Genomic DNA, 18,010 nt, shown 5'->3' with positions numbered 1-18,010 from the left:
AAAATGAAATTGAAAATGATTATCTGTAATAATTGAGGAAAGTGGACCATAAGTAATAATCAATAATGATTCATGATTTGCTTCGCTGGTCGTCTCAGGTGGTAACAAGCTGTCAGAAATCTTGCTGTGTGTGTGTAATCAGTCTACTCATCTTTTAACAGGTAAGGCAGTTACTGCAGTGTAGAAGCTTAGGGGAGATGCTGCTGATTTTCTTACAGACTATAGTATTGGAACAGTGTGTCCAATCCCTTAATTTTGGCTGTAGACAGAAACGTTTGGGTTAGAAATGTTAAAATTTGGAGATAAAAGGATCTGTTCATGATCCCAAACATACCAGCTCATCTGTGAGCAACACAGTGGAGGTAATTTCATGGCTTGGCCTTTCATAGTTTCTTCTGGGATAGGGTCCATACCCTTGTTTATGTACAGTGCCTTGCAAAAGTATTCAGCCCTCTTGAACTTTTCAAACTTTTGCCAAATTTCAGGCTTCAAACTATTTGAAATATGAAATTGTATTATTTTTGTGAAGAATCAACAATAAGTGGGACAAAATCGTGAAGCGGAATGAAATTTATTGGATATTTTGAACTTTTTGTAGTCATAAAAAACTGAAAAGTGGGCCGTGCAATATTATTCGGCCCCCTTGCATTTATACTTTGTAGCTCCACCTTTTGCTGTGATTACAGCTGCAAGTCTCTTGGGGTTTGTCTATCTCTATCATTTTTTCACATCAAGAGACTGAGATTTTTGCCCATTCTTTCTTGCACAACAGCTGGAGCTCAGTGAGGTTGGATGGAGAGAGTTTGTGAACAGCAGTTTTCAGCTCTTTCCATAGATTCTCCATTGGATTCAGATCTGGACTTTGACTTGGCCATTCTAACACCTGGATACATTTATTTGTGAATCATTTCATTGTAGATTTTGCTTCATGTTTTAGATCATTGTCTTGTTGGAAGATAAATCTCCGCCCCAGTCTCAGGTCTTCCCTGTCCTGCTGAAGAAAAGCAGACCCAAACCATGATGCTGCCACCATCATGTTTGACAGTGGGGATGATGTGTTCAGGGTGATGAGCTGTGTTGCTTTTACAGCAAACATAACGTTTTTCATTGTGACCAAATTTTCGATTTTGGTTTCATCCGACCGAGCACCTTCTTCCACGTTTGGTGTGTCTCCCAGGTGGCTTGTGGCAAACTTTAAACAAGACTTTTTTATGGATATCTTTGAGAAATGGTTTTCTTCTTGCCACTCTTCCATAAACTCCAGATTTGTGCAGTGCATGACTGATTGTTGTCCTATGGACAGAGTCTTCCACTTCAGCTGTAGATCTCTGCAGTTCATCCAGAGTGATCATGGGTCTCTTGTGGCAAAAGGTTGAAAAGTTCAAGGGGGCCGAATATTTTTGCAAGGCACTGTACAATAAACTTAGAAGTCTAGAGAAACATTTTGTATGTCTGTTTTACCAAAGATGGAACCAAACTGATTGTCAGATCACAAGAAGTGAAGAGTTTCAGACTGACCTAGTCAATCTCCAAACTTAATGCCTATAGAAAATTAATTTTACCTGCTGAAGTGGAGACTGAAGGGAGTAACCCCCCACAAACAAACACCAACTGAAAGAGGCTGCTGTTAAAGCTACAATGTAGATATTTTGTCTTATATTTTAATGTCTTATTTTAATGATTGGCCTCACTGTTCCAATTCTTTTGGAGGGAAGTGTGTTTTTGATTGAGTTGTACTTGGACTTGGAAAGTTCGGGTTTCACTACTACAAGCTCATGGTGAGAGCATCGGCCCTTAGGTCTGTTTGAGCCAGGCCGTTTCAAGGGCCAGATGTACTAATCAGTATAGAAGCACACTTATGTAATTGTTGTCTGTGTAGGATTTTAGTAACTGTTCTTTTGTAGATGTTTGTTACTAATTGGTTATAATTTGGCTAAATCTGTGTTACAGTGTTTCAGTACCCAAGTCATGCACACCAGAAGCTAAAAGAAATGCCCAAAATGTGCATCCCAATGTAAATAATGTAAAAAAAAAAAAAAAAAATCTAAATGATGTATCTAATAAGTATTTAGCTAATACTACTCATTAAAGCTCTTAATAATAGAAAATATATATGTAGAACAGACACAACATGACCTATCAGGGATATGATCTGTTGATAAATCTATTGACCTATTGACTAATCTATCAATTAACTAAACTAATCTTTTTAGTGTTTGTGTGAAATACATTCATTTTACAATAATAATTAATAAATATTAATAAATACAATTTTTTTACACATTTCCTGGCTGCCAGAAGACAGACATGACTGTAAGATAAATATAAAGAAACTCTCTCTCCTTCACAAACACATTTAAAGACCTAATCCTAAATTCTGAAGATCTTCTAAAGAGTTGTCGAACCACCATAGTCCATAGCCCGACTCTCCAGACCTGTCCGTACCAGTCAGACCACCCTCTCACTCTTTTGTGAGCTGTCAGTTTGAACTGATAATTCATTCTTTGAGTCTATTAAAATTTTATAGTTAAATCATAAAGTTCCACACAATTATCACACCCTGGCATGGGGCTTGAATGAACAGCGTGTACATGTCTGTCTGTGTGTGTGTGTGTGTGAGTGTGTGTGAGTGTGTGTGTGTATGTGAATGCATGTGTGTGTGAGTGGATGGCGATGTGATACACAGCATGTCTGACCTCTCCCCCAGTGGGCTTCTCCTGATGAGATTACACTCTAAGCTCTGCTCTATCTCCTTAGCGGCTGATCGCACCCGTGTGACACACTTCCCCAGCCTCTCGCTCGCCCTGCTGTCCTCCATCAGCGCCGCTCAGAGCCTCCAAGCCACCCGCCCGCCCGCGCTATAGATTGGATTTGCCGCGCCCGTTTGGTGTAGAGAGGCGGCAGCAGGCAGGAGCAGAGGAGCAGAAGAGGGAGAAATCCTAATTGAATTAGCTTAAAACGGAGGTCCGGTCTATTAATAGCTGGGCTGCCATCAATCCTGCTGTTGAGAGCGCTGGGTGGAGGCTCATTGGGAGCAGTGGCTACAGGTTAAAAGCCTTCTTATTGATTGTCTGTGGGGAAGCTTTGCATGAGTTGGTTTTGCTCTCGCTGGTAATCCGAGGATGTGAGAGTGGTAAAAGGGAGGGGATAATGATGAAGGGATGGTGATATGTAGGTTAGGCATGGCTTGACGTCATTTGTGATGAAAGAACGGCATTTTGAGGAGTGGTGGTTCCTATTGTTGTTGTCAGTTTACAGGGGTTGGACAAAGAAACTGAAACACCTGGTTTTAGACCACAATAATTTATTGTCCTGACGGACAGTTCAGGTTGGAAACAGGAGAGTTGAGGTGCACATTGAATTCTGCCGTGATTTGGGCAGCTGTGGTTTTATGTTTTTTTGGTTCTTTCAGACAGCTTCCTCTTACAGCGTCCACAGTTAATCCTGTTGGATGTGGTTCGTCCTTCTTGGTGGTATGCTGACAATTTGACCTCTTTTGAACTCTGGTATGTCATGCATAATGTTGTGTGCTTTGCAATCTTTTGAGCAAAACTCTGCTCTTACCCTGCTAATTGAACCTTCACACACTGCTCTTACTGGTGCAATGTGCAATTAATGAAGATTGGCCACCAGGCTGCTCCAATTTAGCCATGAAACCTCCCACACTAAAATGACAGGTTTTACAGTGGTGTGGTGTTGCAATGTTCTCCCAGAAAATCTAACAGCACTTCATGCTTCTCTCTGCTGATAACTTTTATGGAGATGCGGATTTCATTTTCCAGCAGGACTTGGCACACTGCCCACACTGCCACAAGTACCAATTGGTCTTATACAATATCCAAATTTTCTTAGAGCCTACTTTTTAGATTTTTATTGGCTGTAAGCCATAAACATCAACGATAAAAGAAATAATCGCTTAAAATAGATCATTCTGTGTGTAATACGTCTATATAATATATAAACTTCACAATTTGAACTGAATTACTGAACTAAAGTTACTTTTCAATGATGTTTAATGATATTTTTTGGATGCACTAGTATATACTGAGTTCATGAGTTCATACATGATCTTAATCATACATAATTAAGGAAATCTCACTGATCCTGAAGATTACTACTGACCACTAACTACCTCAGTAACTTCTCAGTATCTTGCAATCTCCTGTCTGTTAAATAGTTTTATGTCTGCTGTATTGATTGTATTTTTTTTCTAGTGTTCTAAATCTATGTTGCACAACTTGTCGCAAGTTTGCACTTTATGCTGTCTATATTGTGCTGTTTGTTTCCGGCGGAAGGTGATTTCATTGCACTGTGTACTTAGACTCAGTGCAATGAAATGGCAATAAAAGCCTCTTGACTTGACTCGGACACGGTTCTTGAACCGGTGGATCTCGTTGAAAAAGGGCAGTATTAGAGGGCCACAGCATGACTGCATATAATAGAATACATAAGTGTGTATGGTAATAGATACAAGTGTGTAACTGGTATTGATAACAGCATTTGCCTTGACACCTGTCTCAGACGTTCGCGGGGTTATTGAGAAGAACAGACGAGCCGGTTTCTTTGGCTCCACCGATGTGTCCAGCAGGTGAGCTTTATAATGGTGAATAACACCTAGGCCCTAGATGAATTCTACACTGTTATCAGTATCATATGCTATATTAGTTGATAATATTTTTTGAATTGTTTTATATGCACTTATAGCAGTAGACTTGCCCACGGATACAGTGCCTTTTGCCACATTTCAGGCTTCAAACATAAAGATATGAAATTGTAATTTTTATTGAAGAATTTACAACAAGTAGAACGAAATGTATTGGATATTTTAAACTTTTTTTTTAGAAATAAAAAACTGAAATGAGGTGTGTGCAATATTATTCTGCTCCTTTACTTTCAGTGCAGCAAACTCACGCCAGAAGTTCAGTGAGGATTTTTAAATGATTTTAATGCCGGATTTGGATACAAAAAGATTTCCCAAGCTTTAAACATCTCATGAAGCTCTGTGCAAGCGATCATATTGAAATGGAAGGAGTATCAGACCACTGCAAATATACCAAGATCCGGCCGTCCCTCTAAACTTTCAGCTCAAACAAGGAGAAGACTGATCAGAGATGCAGCCAAGAGGCCGATGATCACTCTGGATGAACTGCAGAGATCTACAGCTGAGGTGGGAGACTCTGTCCATAGGACAACAGTCAGTCGTACACTGCACAAATCTGGCCTTTATGCAAGAGTTGCAGAAAGAAAGCCACTGTTGAAAGAAAGACATAAGAAGTTCTGTTTGTACAGTAAGCATGTGGAAGAAGGTGCTCTGGTCAGATGAGACCAAAGTTGAACTTTTTGGCTTAAATACAAAGTGCTTTGTGTGGCTGAAAAGAAACTCTTGTCATCACCCTGAACACACCATCCCCAAAGTGAAACATGGTAGTGGCAGCATCATGGCTTGGGCCTACTTTTCTTCAGCAGGGACAGATTTGGGAAGATGGTTAAAATTAATGGGAGGATGTATGGAGCCAAATACAGGAGGATCATTCTGGAAGAAAACCTGTTGGAGTCTGCAAAATACCTCAGAGTGGGACAGAGGTTTATCTTCCAACAAGACAATGATCCAACACATAAAGCAAAATCTACAATGGAATTGTTCATAAATAAACGTATCCAGTTGTTAGAATGGCCAAGTCAAAGTCCAGACGTAATTCCAATCGAGAATCTGTGGAAAGAGCTGAAAACTGCTGTTCACAAGCGCTCTCCTTCCAACCTCACTGAGCTCCATCTGTTTTGCAAGGAAGAATGGGCAAAAATTTCAGTCTCTCAATGTGCAAAACTGATAAAGACACACCCCAAGTGACTTGCAGCTGTAATCGCAGCAAAAGGTGGTGATAGAAAGTATTAAGGCAAGTGGGCCGAATAATATTGCATGCCCAACTTTTCAGTTTTTTATAAAAAAAAAAAGGTTAAAATATCCAATAAATGTCCCACTTGTTGTTAATTCTTCACAAAAAAATACAATTTCATATCTTTATGTTTGAAGCCTGAAATGTGACAAACGTTTGAAAAGTTCAAGGGGGCCGAACACTTTTGCAAGGCACTGTATATCAAGTGTCAGTGAGCCCTATCATGCACCCTACACAAGGCACGATGCTCTTTGCTATCTTACACCCCATCAACACTCTATTTTCACGCCTCGTGCACGCATCATAAAATAGCGTTGGAGTTTAGGAATATATCTACACTGATGGGTACGGTGGTCTGGAAGTGAGGTGGGTTCAGGTAAATTTCTGGCCTGTTGCTATCTTGGCAGCTGGAAACACAGGTGCGCCACTGACTGACTGAAATGAACCTAGACAACAGTCAACAGTCAGCCGCGTAACCAGTCTGGATCACCAGCTACTATAAAACCAACTATAACTATAAAACATACTTAAAAATGTGCACAGTAACTATAAGTTATTACTAGTTATGTTTTTTTTCTATTTATTTTCTATTATATATATGTTCAGTATACAGACTTAAAAACTGTAGCTTCATATAGCAGATATAGGGATTCTGCAGTTTGAGAATTTAAAATGGTACTCATCCTCACTCATTCTCTGTCAAAGCTAAGATAAAAATGCACCAATTAAGAGTGCATCTAGCTCTTAAAGGGAATGACTACTGGCACACTGTGAAGAGAATTAGTACATGCATCATGAGATTTTGAGTAAGGCCTGATAGTGGGATGGATGAGACATTCCATTTCCAAAGTCGTGTGTCAAGTGTGAACAGGAAATGCATCATAGAATAGGCATTACCACCCACAGTGGGCGGTGCAGTTGGTTGGGATAATGATCATAACCAGCAATGTCTGACATGAATTGTCTGTAAAAAAAAAAACAAAAAAACATCCACATTCAATACTGAAGGCCCCACAAGCATGTCCTACAGGTAAGTGACAAAAGTTATGGGACACAATATAACTTCCTGTTCCGTGACATGTGGCATTTCACTGTAATAGTCCGTCTGGTCACATGACTTCAAGTAACTGCCCTGATCCTGTCTACCTCTGTAACCAAGTATCAGCCTCCATGGTTGAGAGTTAGATTCACCCCAGTCCAATCCCTACAGAATGATGAGCCTCTTTCCATGATTGAGGCCTCCATCATGAAAACACACACACACACACACACACACCCACCCACACACACACACTTCCCGCTTTTCCCACAATGCGCCACTCACAATCTGTGCACCGCCATTCAAATGTTCAAATGCATTATCACCTAAAGTAATTTTGGTGTTCAGTGATCTAACCGCTTTTCTCTCTCTTTCTCTCTCTCTTTCTCTCTCTCTCTCTCTCTCTCTCTCTCTCTCTCTCTCTCTCTCACATTCTCACTCTTACTCTCTCTGCACACCTCCCTCCTCCCTCCGTATTTACCCTGGGCTGATGAAGTGCAAGAGTAAACGTATAATTAGCCTGCATTACTTTGATTGTTTTCTTTAGAGATTAGGCTTCCTGTCAGAGCACACGCTTTGAGTGGGGTGAAGGTCGCGCGTGATTGGACGAGGGAGGGGTGGTGTGTGTGTGTGTGTGTGTCTGTGTGTGTGTGTGTGGGGGGGGGGGGGGGGGGTTCTCTTTCTCAACTCAGTGAATAAGCGGTGTGCCCCCCTGCTGAGAGAGGAGATTGTATTTCCACAAGACATAATTTTTGTTTACTGACTGTTAATAATGGCTAATTAATAATCAGATTTGCCAGCCTGAAAATCGGCCCAGGCACTTAAGGAGGAGATAGGTGGCGTGAAGAGGAGAGAGAGAGAGAGAGAGAGAGAGAGGGAGAGAGAGAACGAGTTAGAATAATATGCCCAGTATTATAACTGCTTCTACTTGGTTCTGGACAGTCCCCACTTAGGCTGGAGATAATGGAGTTGGTACAATGGCTTTCCAGATGTTCCAGTATTTGAGGGTCTTAGTCTAGAGCAGTTTGCTGGTTCCCGTGTTTAAACACAGCTGGTTCAGCTCAGCAGTGAGATACTCTGGTCTTACATAATACAACTGGAAGTGATTGGGTTAAACGAGAGAAATAGTCTGTTCTGACCCTTATAATCAATGTCTTTTGTTCTTCCTGTTGTCAGGGTGGTCAGATGGGACAGTGAGATGGACGTGTCCGCTCTGGAGGGACGCTTTGACGTGGTCATGTGTGCTGACTGGTAAGTGGCTCATCACCTGGTCTACATTCATTCTAAGTTCTCATACACTGACATGGACCCAGATTTGACATTTTTAGCGTGTTTTTTCGGACCTGCAGACCGAAACAGCGTCACCAAGACCTTTGAAAGAAGGCGGTCTGTTCCCAAATTAACTTTTTGGAAAGGTTCATTTGTGGTGAGAATGTAATCTGAACCTGACAGAAGCCAGACCTGTCTATCAGTTGTACACCAAAAGTTTGAGCTAAATGTGTCTTTTAGACAGTGTAACCTGATTTATTGCTATATATTAACTACTACAGCTATAAACCCTTGCCATCTCTGCAGTTGCACTGTGTAAAATTGGACATTTTACTTCTTCCTGCATTTGCTGTCTTACTTTGGCCCAAGACAGTTCTGACCAATATGTGGAGAGAATTGTTGTTTATTGAGACACATTTTGGTACAATTGAATTAAATTGAACTGCTGAAAAGAAACCAAACCATGGGGAAAAAAAAGCTCAAAGTTGAAGTACAGGTTTCCCTTCACTATTTAAATTCCTTGTTTTTTTCAAATGCTACTACTAATGAAAAAGCAGTTTCCCAAAGGGGTTTATACACATGGTAACAAAATGCAACAAAACTAACAAGAACATGATAACTATTACAAACTTTTGTCAAATAGCCCACCACCGTTTAACCCCAGCAATCCGAAATACAGTGCTTTTAGCCGATGCTCCCAACAGTCATCTTGAATTTATTCATGATAAGTTGACTGACAAGCACAAATGAGCACGACCAAGAGAGTTGGTCTCGGTCCGGATCTTCTGAATCATGGTCCAGTTCGCCTGCAGTGTGAAAGCACTTTTCTAGATGGTTCAAACTTTCGGACCAATTACAGTAAGCTGAGCAGGCGTTCCTCAACAACGGCAGCAGAAGAAGAAAAATAAGTTGGACATCCAGCGCCTTGTCAGTCTCGCAAGCTTGTAGTGTATACACAGTATTTAAGCCGGACGACGCGGCACATTATATTCAAAGTCCGCTAACTGCCCTGTACATTGTACATACTACCATTCAGAGGCGGAGCTAAGACATGATGCTGACGAAGTGGGTGGAGCTGAACGCACTGGACATCCAACTCCGCCTTCCTGCAGCCTGCAGTCAGTACCCTCTTAAAATAACCGGAAAAGCAGGAAAAATGTGGATACAGTTGCTTCAGGACAAGCACGTTCGTTTGGCGAATTTGAAATAACCTAGAGTACTGTGCCTGAAATTGCTGCTGCTGGTATAAAAACCACAATAGCAGCACTACTATGGAGAAAAAATGAATCAGTTCTGTTCATTTTATCCTTAACCTGGAAAGGCTTTCCACCGAATGAACCACCCGCTGAAGTTTCAACACGCCAACGTCAGACGCATGTCCTTCTAAAACCAATCAGCGTCAAGTTAAGGTAAATGCATCGATACGTAAATGATGACGAAAGGATGTAGGCATATCACACAAAGGTCTTTGGTGCGCTCCTTAAACTGCAGTGTAAAAATAAAAATAAGCGGACCAAATATATACAATGCAGCAAACACATGAACCTTGATTCGGACCACGGTCCGGACTTTCAGGTGTGAAAGCACCCTATAAGTACTATAATTATAAGGTGCACTATCAATAAACGTTTTTTTCTGGTCTATTTTCATACACAAGGCGCACTGGAATATAAAGCACATTTTTGCAACACTAGTAAAGAACAGAGGTGTCGCCATGTTTTCCCTCTAAAGAGCTAGTGCTTAGCGCGGTTAGCAGCTTATGCTAATACTGCTCCAGCAGTGCTAGCCGGGGTTAACAGCAGGCTACAAGCTGATAATGCTCACCTCTGGATGACCAAAGAGCTAGCGCAATTAGTGGCTAATGCTAATAATGCTGGAGAGCTAAACTGAAACCTCTGTATAACGCTGCACTTCAGTAGAGTGGCTTTAATGCTCCTTAATACCTGACCAGTTAAAATTTTTAGGAAAAATATATGTGCGCCTTATAGTCCAAAAAATATGGTAACTGAAATTGCAAATCAAGTTTAAAGGGTTGAGCTGTGTATTTATCGGCCATTTATTAATTATTATGTGTACTATTTGAAAATAGCCAATACATAAGTTGAAATGCCAAATGTCATGAGTCATGGGCCTAGTGTTGTGTTTCATGAATGCTGCACTGACTGAAGGGGCAATGTGTGTATGCTGTAGGGCCTTCTGCCTTATGTAGATGTAGATGTGATTTTACTTGATTTAATTGTCTTTTAGTTCTATTTACAGGAAAATGGGAGATTTTTGGGGGGTAATTGGGAAAAATTTAGGGGGCTCTCACACCTACTTTGTTTGTTCAGATGTGGAAATTGCCTTAAATTACAACAGTTTCAAATTTTAAATATCCAAGAGGGAAAAGCAACAAAAATGGAGAGAATGATGTGTGAATTTGATATGTATGTATCTGAAATATGGAATTTAAGCCCCAAGATTTAGTTGGTTAATCTGTTGGAGGCTTCTACAGGGTGCCTGCAGGTCCTTAAGCTAACATACTAAATTTAGCGGTGAGTTATCTAACATTACCGGGGAGAGATCTAAGGTTAGCAGAGAGCTAGCTATAACATTAGTGGCGAGATAGCTAACATACTAACTTTAGCGGTGAGTTATCTAACATTACCGGAGAGAGAACTAAGGTCAGCAGAGAGCTAGCTAACATTAGCAGCGAGCTAGCTAACATACTAACTCTAGCGGTGAGTTATCTAACATTACTGGGGAGACAACTAAGGTTAGCAGAGAGCTAGCTATAACATTAGTGGCGAGATAGCTAACATACTAACTTTAGTGGTGAGTTAGCTAACGTTACCGGGGAGAAAACTAAGGTTGGCAGAAAGCTAGCTAACATTAGTGGTGAGCTAGCTAACATACTAACTTTAGCGGCGAGTTAGCTAACGTTAATTTTAGGCTGCAATTTACCACTGCGGTTTTCAAACGTTTCAGTTGGAGACCCCCTTTGTGCACCCTGGGTACAAACCAAAATCTGCACGCAAGTTTAATCTTGTGGGGTTTTATGTTATCAGGCACCACTTTTAAAGATGTGGCTGAATCTGACATTTATTTATAGAAAATACTTTAATGTTTAATTATTATTATTATTATTATTATTATTATTATTGTTACTAGTAGTAGTAAGAGTACTAGAAGTACTTTAACTACAAAAGAGCTCATGCAACTTACATATCGCTGCTGTCCTATGAAAAACGGACCAATAGAAACTCTTCAAAATGACCTGAAATAAACTCTTTTTACATTGACTTCTATTGAAAATTTTACAAGGCTTTTTCTCTCTCCTGTAAAGTTGCCGTTTTGGAGTGTTTGGAGTGTTTTTCATTGGACAGCGACAATATGTTATGTTGGCTCTGTTCTGCATTACTAATGGAATAAAAAAAAAAAAATAGGAAAGTTTTGATTTCCAATACAATAAATTATTTTCTACCAAAGAAATTATGACTACATTTTTGGGTCTTAAATTATAGTTATTGAGGTCTTAAAAAAACTTAATTTTCACGTATAGATGGTGCAAGAACACTGTTCTAATTAATTCTCAATTACAGCACAAAAGAAACAGCAATTACCTTTCAAACACAAACCTACCTGCTCTCGTTTTACAAGCGGCCACAGGTAGCACTGCTCTCTGTGCCATCCCTGCTCTCATCACTAGGAAACAAATATCATGTCTCAGCCTTTAGCAGCTTTTCCAGCCACAATACGTCCACACCCTCAATAACGGTGCACGGCTCGTTGGCCTGGTGACGGTGTGCTAATATCCCCGCTCACAGCGCTTATCAGATGGCAGCCGTCAGCCCCAGGCTGGCACCGTGTTACTTCCCCTCGGCTAACTCCGCCAGGCATTTCCATTTTTCCCCAAATTGCCTCTTTTTTCATGCTCGGTGTCCCAGCAAATGGATGTCTTAGGCAAATTGCAAATAATTATGCCCATGTGAGGAGCAGAGAGAGAGAGAGAGAGAGAGAGAGAGAGAGAGAGAAAGAAGAACACAAATATTTCAGTTAGTCCACTTCTTAACATAGATCACACTGTCGATTTCTTTTTTTCCCTCTCTTCTCTCTGTATGCTGTGTGCTCTCTCATGGAGAGGTAAAACGCTCTGCAAATTCAAACTAGATTTTCTCTAATTATGTAACACAACTAACATAACATTAATCTCAGGAACATTAGCTGCTTAGATTGAATTAATATCACAACCTCTGTTTAATAGTCACAGATTTTCTTATTGTCAGTTAAAACATCACTGTTATCTCTCAACTTTCATTTTCTCAAACAGAGGGACATTTTTAATTTTAGTCCGTTTTTTTTAAAGATGATAAAAGCATAAAAGTTATTACTTCTTATCACTTGTTGCTTATTAAAACAATGCAAAAATATTGGAAAAAGAGTAGATTCTAAACGAAAAATCCACATTACAATTGTGTAGACATGATATGATTTGAGTCTGGTGATAAATGCAATGGTTTATGATCAGAATAAATATTTTATTAGTGAGACTCAGGCCTGTGCATACAAAATTGTTGTAAAATGTAAGTGTAATGTAAATAATACATTTGATTAACACACAAAACAAAATACCAGCGAAATTAACAAGTCACACTTGACTTGTTTCGCCTATCAATAATGTGTTATTCCTTTAAATGATACCAAAGAGACAATTACTTCATTCAAAGTTTAGAGCAGTTCTGATGTGTTTTTCTTTTTTCACATTGCTGCTCAACCCAACCACCCCTTTATGAAAAAATACATACAGTTCCAGTCAGACGTTTGGACACCTTCTCTTTCAATGTTTTTCTTTATTTCTTTATTTAATAAATTTTCTACATTGTAGGTTAATATTAAAGGCGAAAACAATTAATAGACAGATTCTACAACAAATTCTGTAGTAAACGAAAAAGTGTCTCACCATTAAAATAGCAATCCACAAAGTTGTTGGTTTACTTCACGTTACAATAAAAACACACCTATAAAAGATAAAAAATCACTTAAATAGGGCCCCAAGAGGGTGCAAATCTGTCATCATAGCTAAATGTGGTACTTAGAACCATCTAATTATAATAAAACAAAATAGAATATAACACTGTGCACGTATATACACTGCTCAAAAAAATAAAGGGAACACTCAAATAACACAATATAACTCCAAGTAAATCAAACTTCTGTGAAATTAAACTGTCCACTTAGGAAGCAACACTGATTGACAATCAATTTCACCTGCTGTTGTGCAAATGGAATAGACAACAGGTGGAAATGATTGGCAATTAGCAAGACAAACTCAATAAAGGAGTGGTTCTGCAGGTGGGGACCACAGACCACTTCTCAGAACCTATGCTGTCTGGCTGATGTTTTGGTCAGTTTTGAATGTTGGTGGTGCTTTCACACTCGTGGTAGCATGAGACGGACTCTACAACCCACACAAGTGGCTCAGGTAGTGCAGCTCATCCAGGATGGCACATCAATGCGAGCTGTGGCAAGAAGGTTTGCTGTGTCTGTCAGCGTAGTGTCCAGAGGCTGGAGGCGCTACCAGGGGACAGGCCAGTACACCAGGAGACGTGGAGGAGGCCGTAGGAGGGCAACAACCCAGCAGCAGGACCGCTACCTCCGCCTTTGTGCAAGAAGGAACAGGAGGAGCACTGCCAGAGCCCTGCAAAATGACCTCCAGCAGGCCACAAATGTGCATGTGTCTGCACAAACGGTTAGAAACCGACTCCATGAGGATGGTATGAGGGCCCGACGTCCACAGATGGGGGTTGTGCTCACAGCCCAACACCGTGCAGGACGCTTGGCATTTGCCAGAGAACACCAGGATTGGCAAATTCGCCACTGGCGCCTTGTGCTCTTCACAGATGAAAGCAGGTTCACACTGAGCACATGACAGACGTGACAGAGTCTGGAGACGCCGTGGAGAGCGGTCTGCTGCCTGCAACATCCTTCAGCATGACCGGTTTGGCAGTGGGTCAGTAATGGTGTGGGGTGGCATTTCTTTGGAGGGCCGCACAGCTCTCCATGTGCTCACCAGAGGTAGCCTGACTGACATTAGGTACCAAGATGAGATCCTCAGACCCCTTGTGAGACCATATGCTGGTGCGGTTGGCCCTGGGTTCCTCCTAATGCAGGACAATGCTAGACCTCATGTGGCTGGAGTGTGTCAGCAGTTCCTGCAAGATGAAGGCATTGAAGCTATGGACTGGCCCGCCCGTTCCCCAGACCTGAATCCGATTGAGCACATCTGGGACATCATGTCTCGCTCCATCCACCAACGTCACGTTGCACCACAGACTGTCCAGGAGTTGGCGGATGCTTTAGTCCAGGTCTGGGAGGAGATCCCTCAGGAGACCATCCGCCACCTCATCAGGAGCATGCCCAGGCGTTGTAGGGAGGTCATACAGGCACGTGTAGGCCACACACAATACTGAGCCTCATTTTGACTTGTTTTAAGGACATTACATTAAAGTTGGATCAGCCTGTAGTGTGTTTTTCACTTTAATTTTGTGTGTGGCTCCAAATCCAGGCCTCCATTGGTTAATAAATTTGATTTCCATTGATGATTTTTGTGTGATTTTGTTGTCAGCACATTCAACTTTGTACAGAACAAAGTATTCAATGAGAATATTTCATTCATTCAGATCTAGGATGTGTTATTTGAGTGTTCCCTTTATTTTTTTGAGCAGTGTATATAAATAATACAACACAAATAATAAGTGCTGTTCTATCATTTTCCACAGTTTAAAAGTTAAAACAATTTTAACGATTTATTTTGTAGAGTAGTTTTTTTTAATGGTAATTTGTGATCCATACAATAATATCTGTATAAACTTCATGTTGTAATCATATTAAAAATTAAATATACAGTAAAGCTTCAGTGTTATATACATGTATTATTAATTTTCTCCTGCAATTTAAATTTGAATTGCAATTCTGCTTCCTGTTTGCAATCTCAAATTCTAATTGAAGAATTTAATTGCAGTTTAGGGGTCCTTCTCAGTTCAATTCTGAATTGCATCTGTTGGAACACAAATCAGAGAAATCTGAAATTTAACTTTTGTCCTACTAACTCTGCTAAGAGTGGGATATCAATTACTTTCTCAAAAAATTTATGTTCTTTTTGCTGTATTTATGCTTATTTGAATTTGTTCAAATATGTTTTAAAAATTGTTTAAGATAAATAAGTGATACATGGTTCTCAGTAATGTGTTTAGGTGCCTAATAGGGCGGGCAATAATGCCCTAAAATAATATTATGATATTTAATGGTATTTTTGCAATATAACAAAACACTAAAAAAAAAAAAAAAAAACAATGCAATAAATTTAAAATATATTTTATTATTGCATAGGATATGATATTGCACACCCCTAACTGAGATATTAAAAAATACAAGAATTTTTATCAGATTTTAAACATATATCCAGGACTGAAGTAAAATTAATGATAATGGACAGATATAATTTGCTTGTAGTAGATATATCATTGAAAATGAGAACAGTGTGAATTTATGCTAAAATTTTGCTAAAAACAGCTAAAAAGTCGTACTCTGATGTGATAATTAGGGGTGGGTCATATGGCATGATGTTTCAGGGTATAATATCGTTCACGATATTCAAAATAGTTGGCGATATTATTGCATATGATACGATATGACACACCCCTAGTACCTAATACTTTTGGTTGATATCCCATTTAGGGTACGACGTTTCTGTTGATGTATACCATATACTTTTATTATTTATTGGTATTTCTTTATTTCTTTGCTGCTGCTGCTCTGTTTTTGTACATTTATGAATACAGCACATCAGTTTCACCAAGCCCTTCTGTTCAAGTCATTGTGATGTGAATTCAGCTTCTGATTGTGTGTGTGTGTGTGTGTGTGTGTGTGTGTGTGTGTGTGTGTGTGTGTGCCCATAAAAAGAGATGTTCTTTGAACCACCAGTTACACAAGCATTCTGAAATATCTCTGAATAATCATAATGTCATTGTTTCGTAAAAAAAAAAATCTATTGTTCATGTCACATTTCTGTCCTCATTACCTCTCTATAACATTTATAAAGGACAGGCTTCACAAACTGGTTCATCTGTCAAATGCTGCAACTGTTATTAAGTGCTTATTACACACCTAAACCTCTCGTACAGGATGTGCTCGCTCCACGTAATGTGTCGGTGAGGATCCGCCTGAGTGCAGAGCGTGTAGCGGGGAGAGAGCAGTGATACCTGCGCTTGCTCTGATGAGCACAAAAACCCAGCACACCCTACTATTATTCTAATGCCACACAAATGGCAGCTAATACGCAGGTGAAATGAACAGTAGAGGGCCAGCATGTGGTTGATTTGTGTGCGAGCGAGAGTGTGTGTGTGTGTATGTGTGAGAGCGCACGCGAGAGTGAAGATGAGTCACACGCGGTGGCGGCTGTCCCCCTGTCGCTCCAGCCGGCGACTTGTCTGTAATTGCCGTCTTCAGGAGAGTGATCTCTCTGCGATTAATGAACATCGCCGCACAGACGATCACCTGCGAAAAGGTCAACAGCCGTACTTCTACTGCCATTAATTATAGTCTTTCAGGCAGGGGCCTGGCAACGCTGCAGCCACCGCCGGGATCCTCATGCCAGGAGGAGAGAGAGATCGAGAGAGAGAGAGAGAGAGAGTTACAGCTTTTTCGTAAAGTACAGATAGATAGAAAGAAAGAGAGAGAGAAAGAAAGATAACAGCACTCTTTATTTCTCCTTCGAATTAAGCCACTCTCCGCTTACAGCTGCCACTTTGCCGACATTTCTTAGTCGTTTTACAGAACATCGTAGTACAGAATGAAACATAATATCAGAGCTAAATGACTCAAAATAGACACTTTAATCATTGTTCCTATACCAAAAAAAATTCTTTTTATCCCATCAAGCAAATAAATGCAAAAATTCCACCCCCTATAAAGCCATCAGATTCATTTAGATGACAAAAGGCACTTATTACTATTTAGCTTTAGTCATTCATTCTGAAGTGATGAACCCAAGTGATCTAAGATTTATGTAAAAAAAAAAATATATATAAAATATATATATATATATATATATATATATATATATATATATATATATAAAGTTCTGTGACAGAAAATACTTAAAATACTGTGGACACTTCAAGGACACAGTTGGCTTACAATCAACCATTACCTGCGCATCATTATAAAGCTTCCTTTCTGGCTAAAACTGCCCCTTAATACAAGTGCTGTTGGTCAGAAAAGCTGTGAAAAATAAGACCAAAAAGCGTTCGAAGAAAACTAGAGAGGCCTGTCCTTTTGGAAGGTATATTGTCCCAGAATCAATAAACGATAAACAATATTATTGTCATTTTGAGACCATATAATTCGCTGATATAATGCTGATACAATAGCACAATAATACAATGTGTTTTCGGAGGGGTATAAAATATTTATTCACTAGTTAATGAAGTTAAAATAAAATTAAACTACCGAACAAGAACACAGTAAACGTAAGCCCAGTAGTACGTTTTTTTTAATTTATTTATTGGGTGACCATAGTGGAGGGGATAGTAAAACTGGAATTCATTTTTCACATACTGCCATACCTCTAGAGGCGCTGCAGAGTGCCGTGTAGAACAGCACTGCCATAAAGCAGATACAGCTTAGCAGAGTAAAGGTAGCTCAGCTCTGTGGAGTCAAATGCGACGTCTTGTCTGGAGAGAAATGAGAACAGCACTTTATCTGAGGAACTCCTGCTGCTGTTTCTTCCCATAAAAATGTTTTTATCTGGGTAATATAGAAAAACAAC

The 18,010-nt window shown here is 39.9% G+C and overlaps 1 protein-coding gene across 1 annotated transcript in view; it reads left to right on the top strand.

Moving 5' to 3' along the window:
* Nucleotides 1–18,010, top strand: part of camkmt (calmodulin-lysine N-methyltransferase) — a 203,728-nt gene that overhangs the window by 145,308 nt on the left and 40,410 nt on the right. Inside the window, exons 7-8 of the mRNA XM_022684963.2 lie at nt 4,522–4,588; nt 8,110–8,184. Of these exons, the coding sequence (XP_022540684.2) occupies nt 4,522–4,588; nt 8,110–8,184 (142 nt within the window). The remainder of the gene's footprint in view (nt 1–4,521; nt 4,589–8,109; nt 8,185–18,010) is intronic.

This window comes from Astyanax mexicanus, chromosome 7 (assembly GCF_023375975.1).
Source record: "Astyanax mexicanus isolate ESR-SI-001 chromosome 7, AstMex3_surface, whole genome shotgun sequence".
Taxonomy (NCBI): domain Eukaryota; kingdom Metazoa; phylum Chordata; class Actinopteri; order Characiformes; family Acestrorhamphidae; genus Astyanax; species Astyanax mexicanus.
This window is presented reverse-complemented; position numbering and strand designations above follow the sequence as displayed.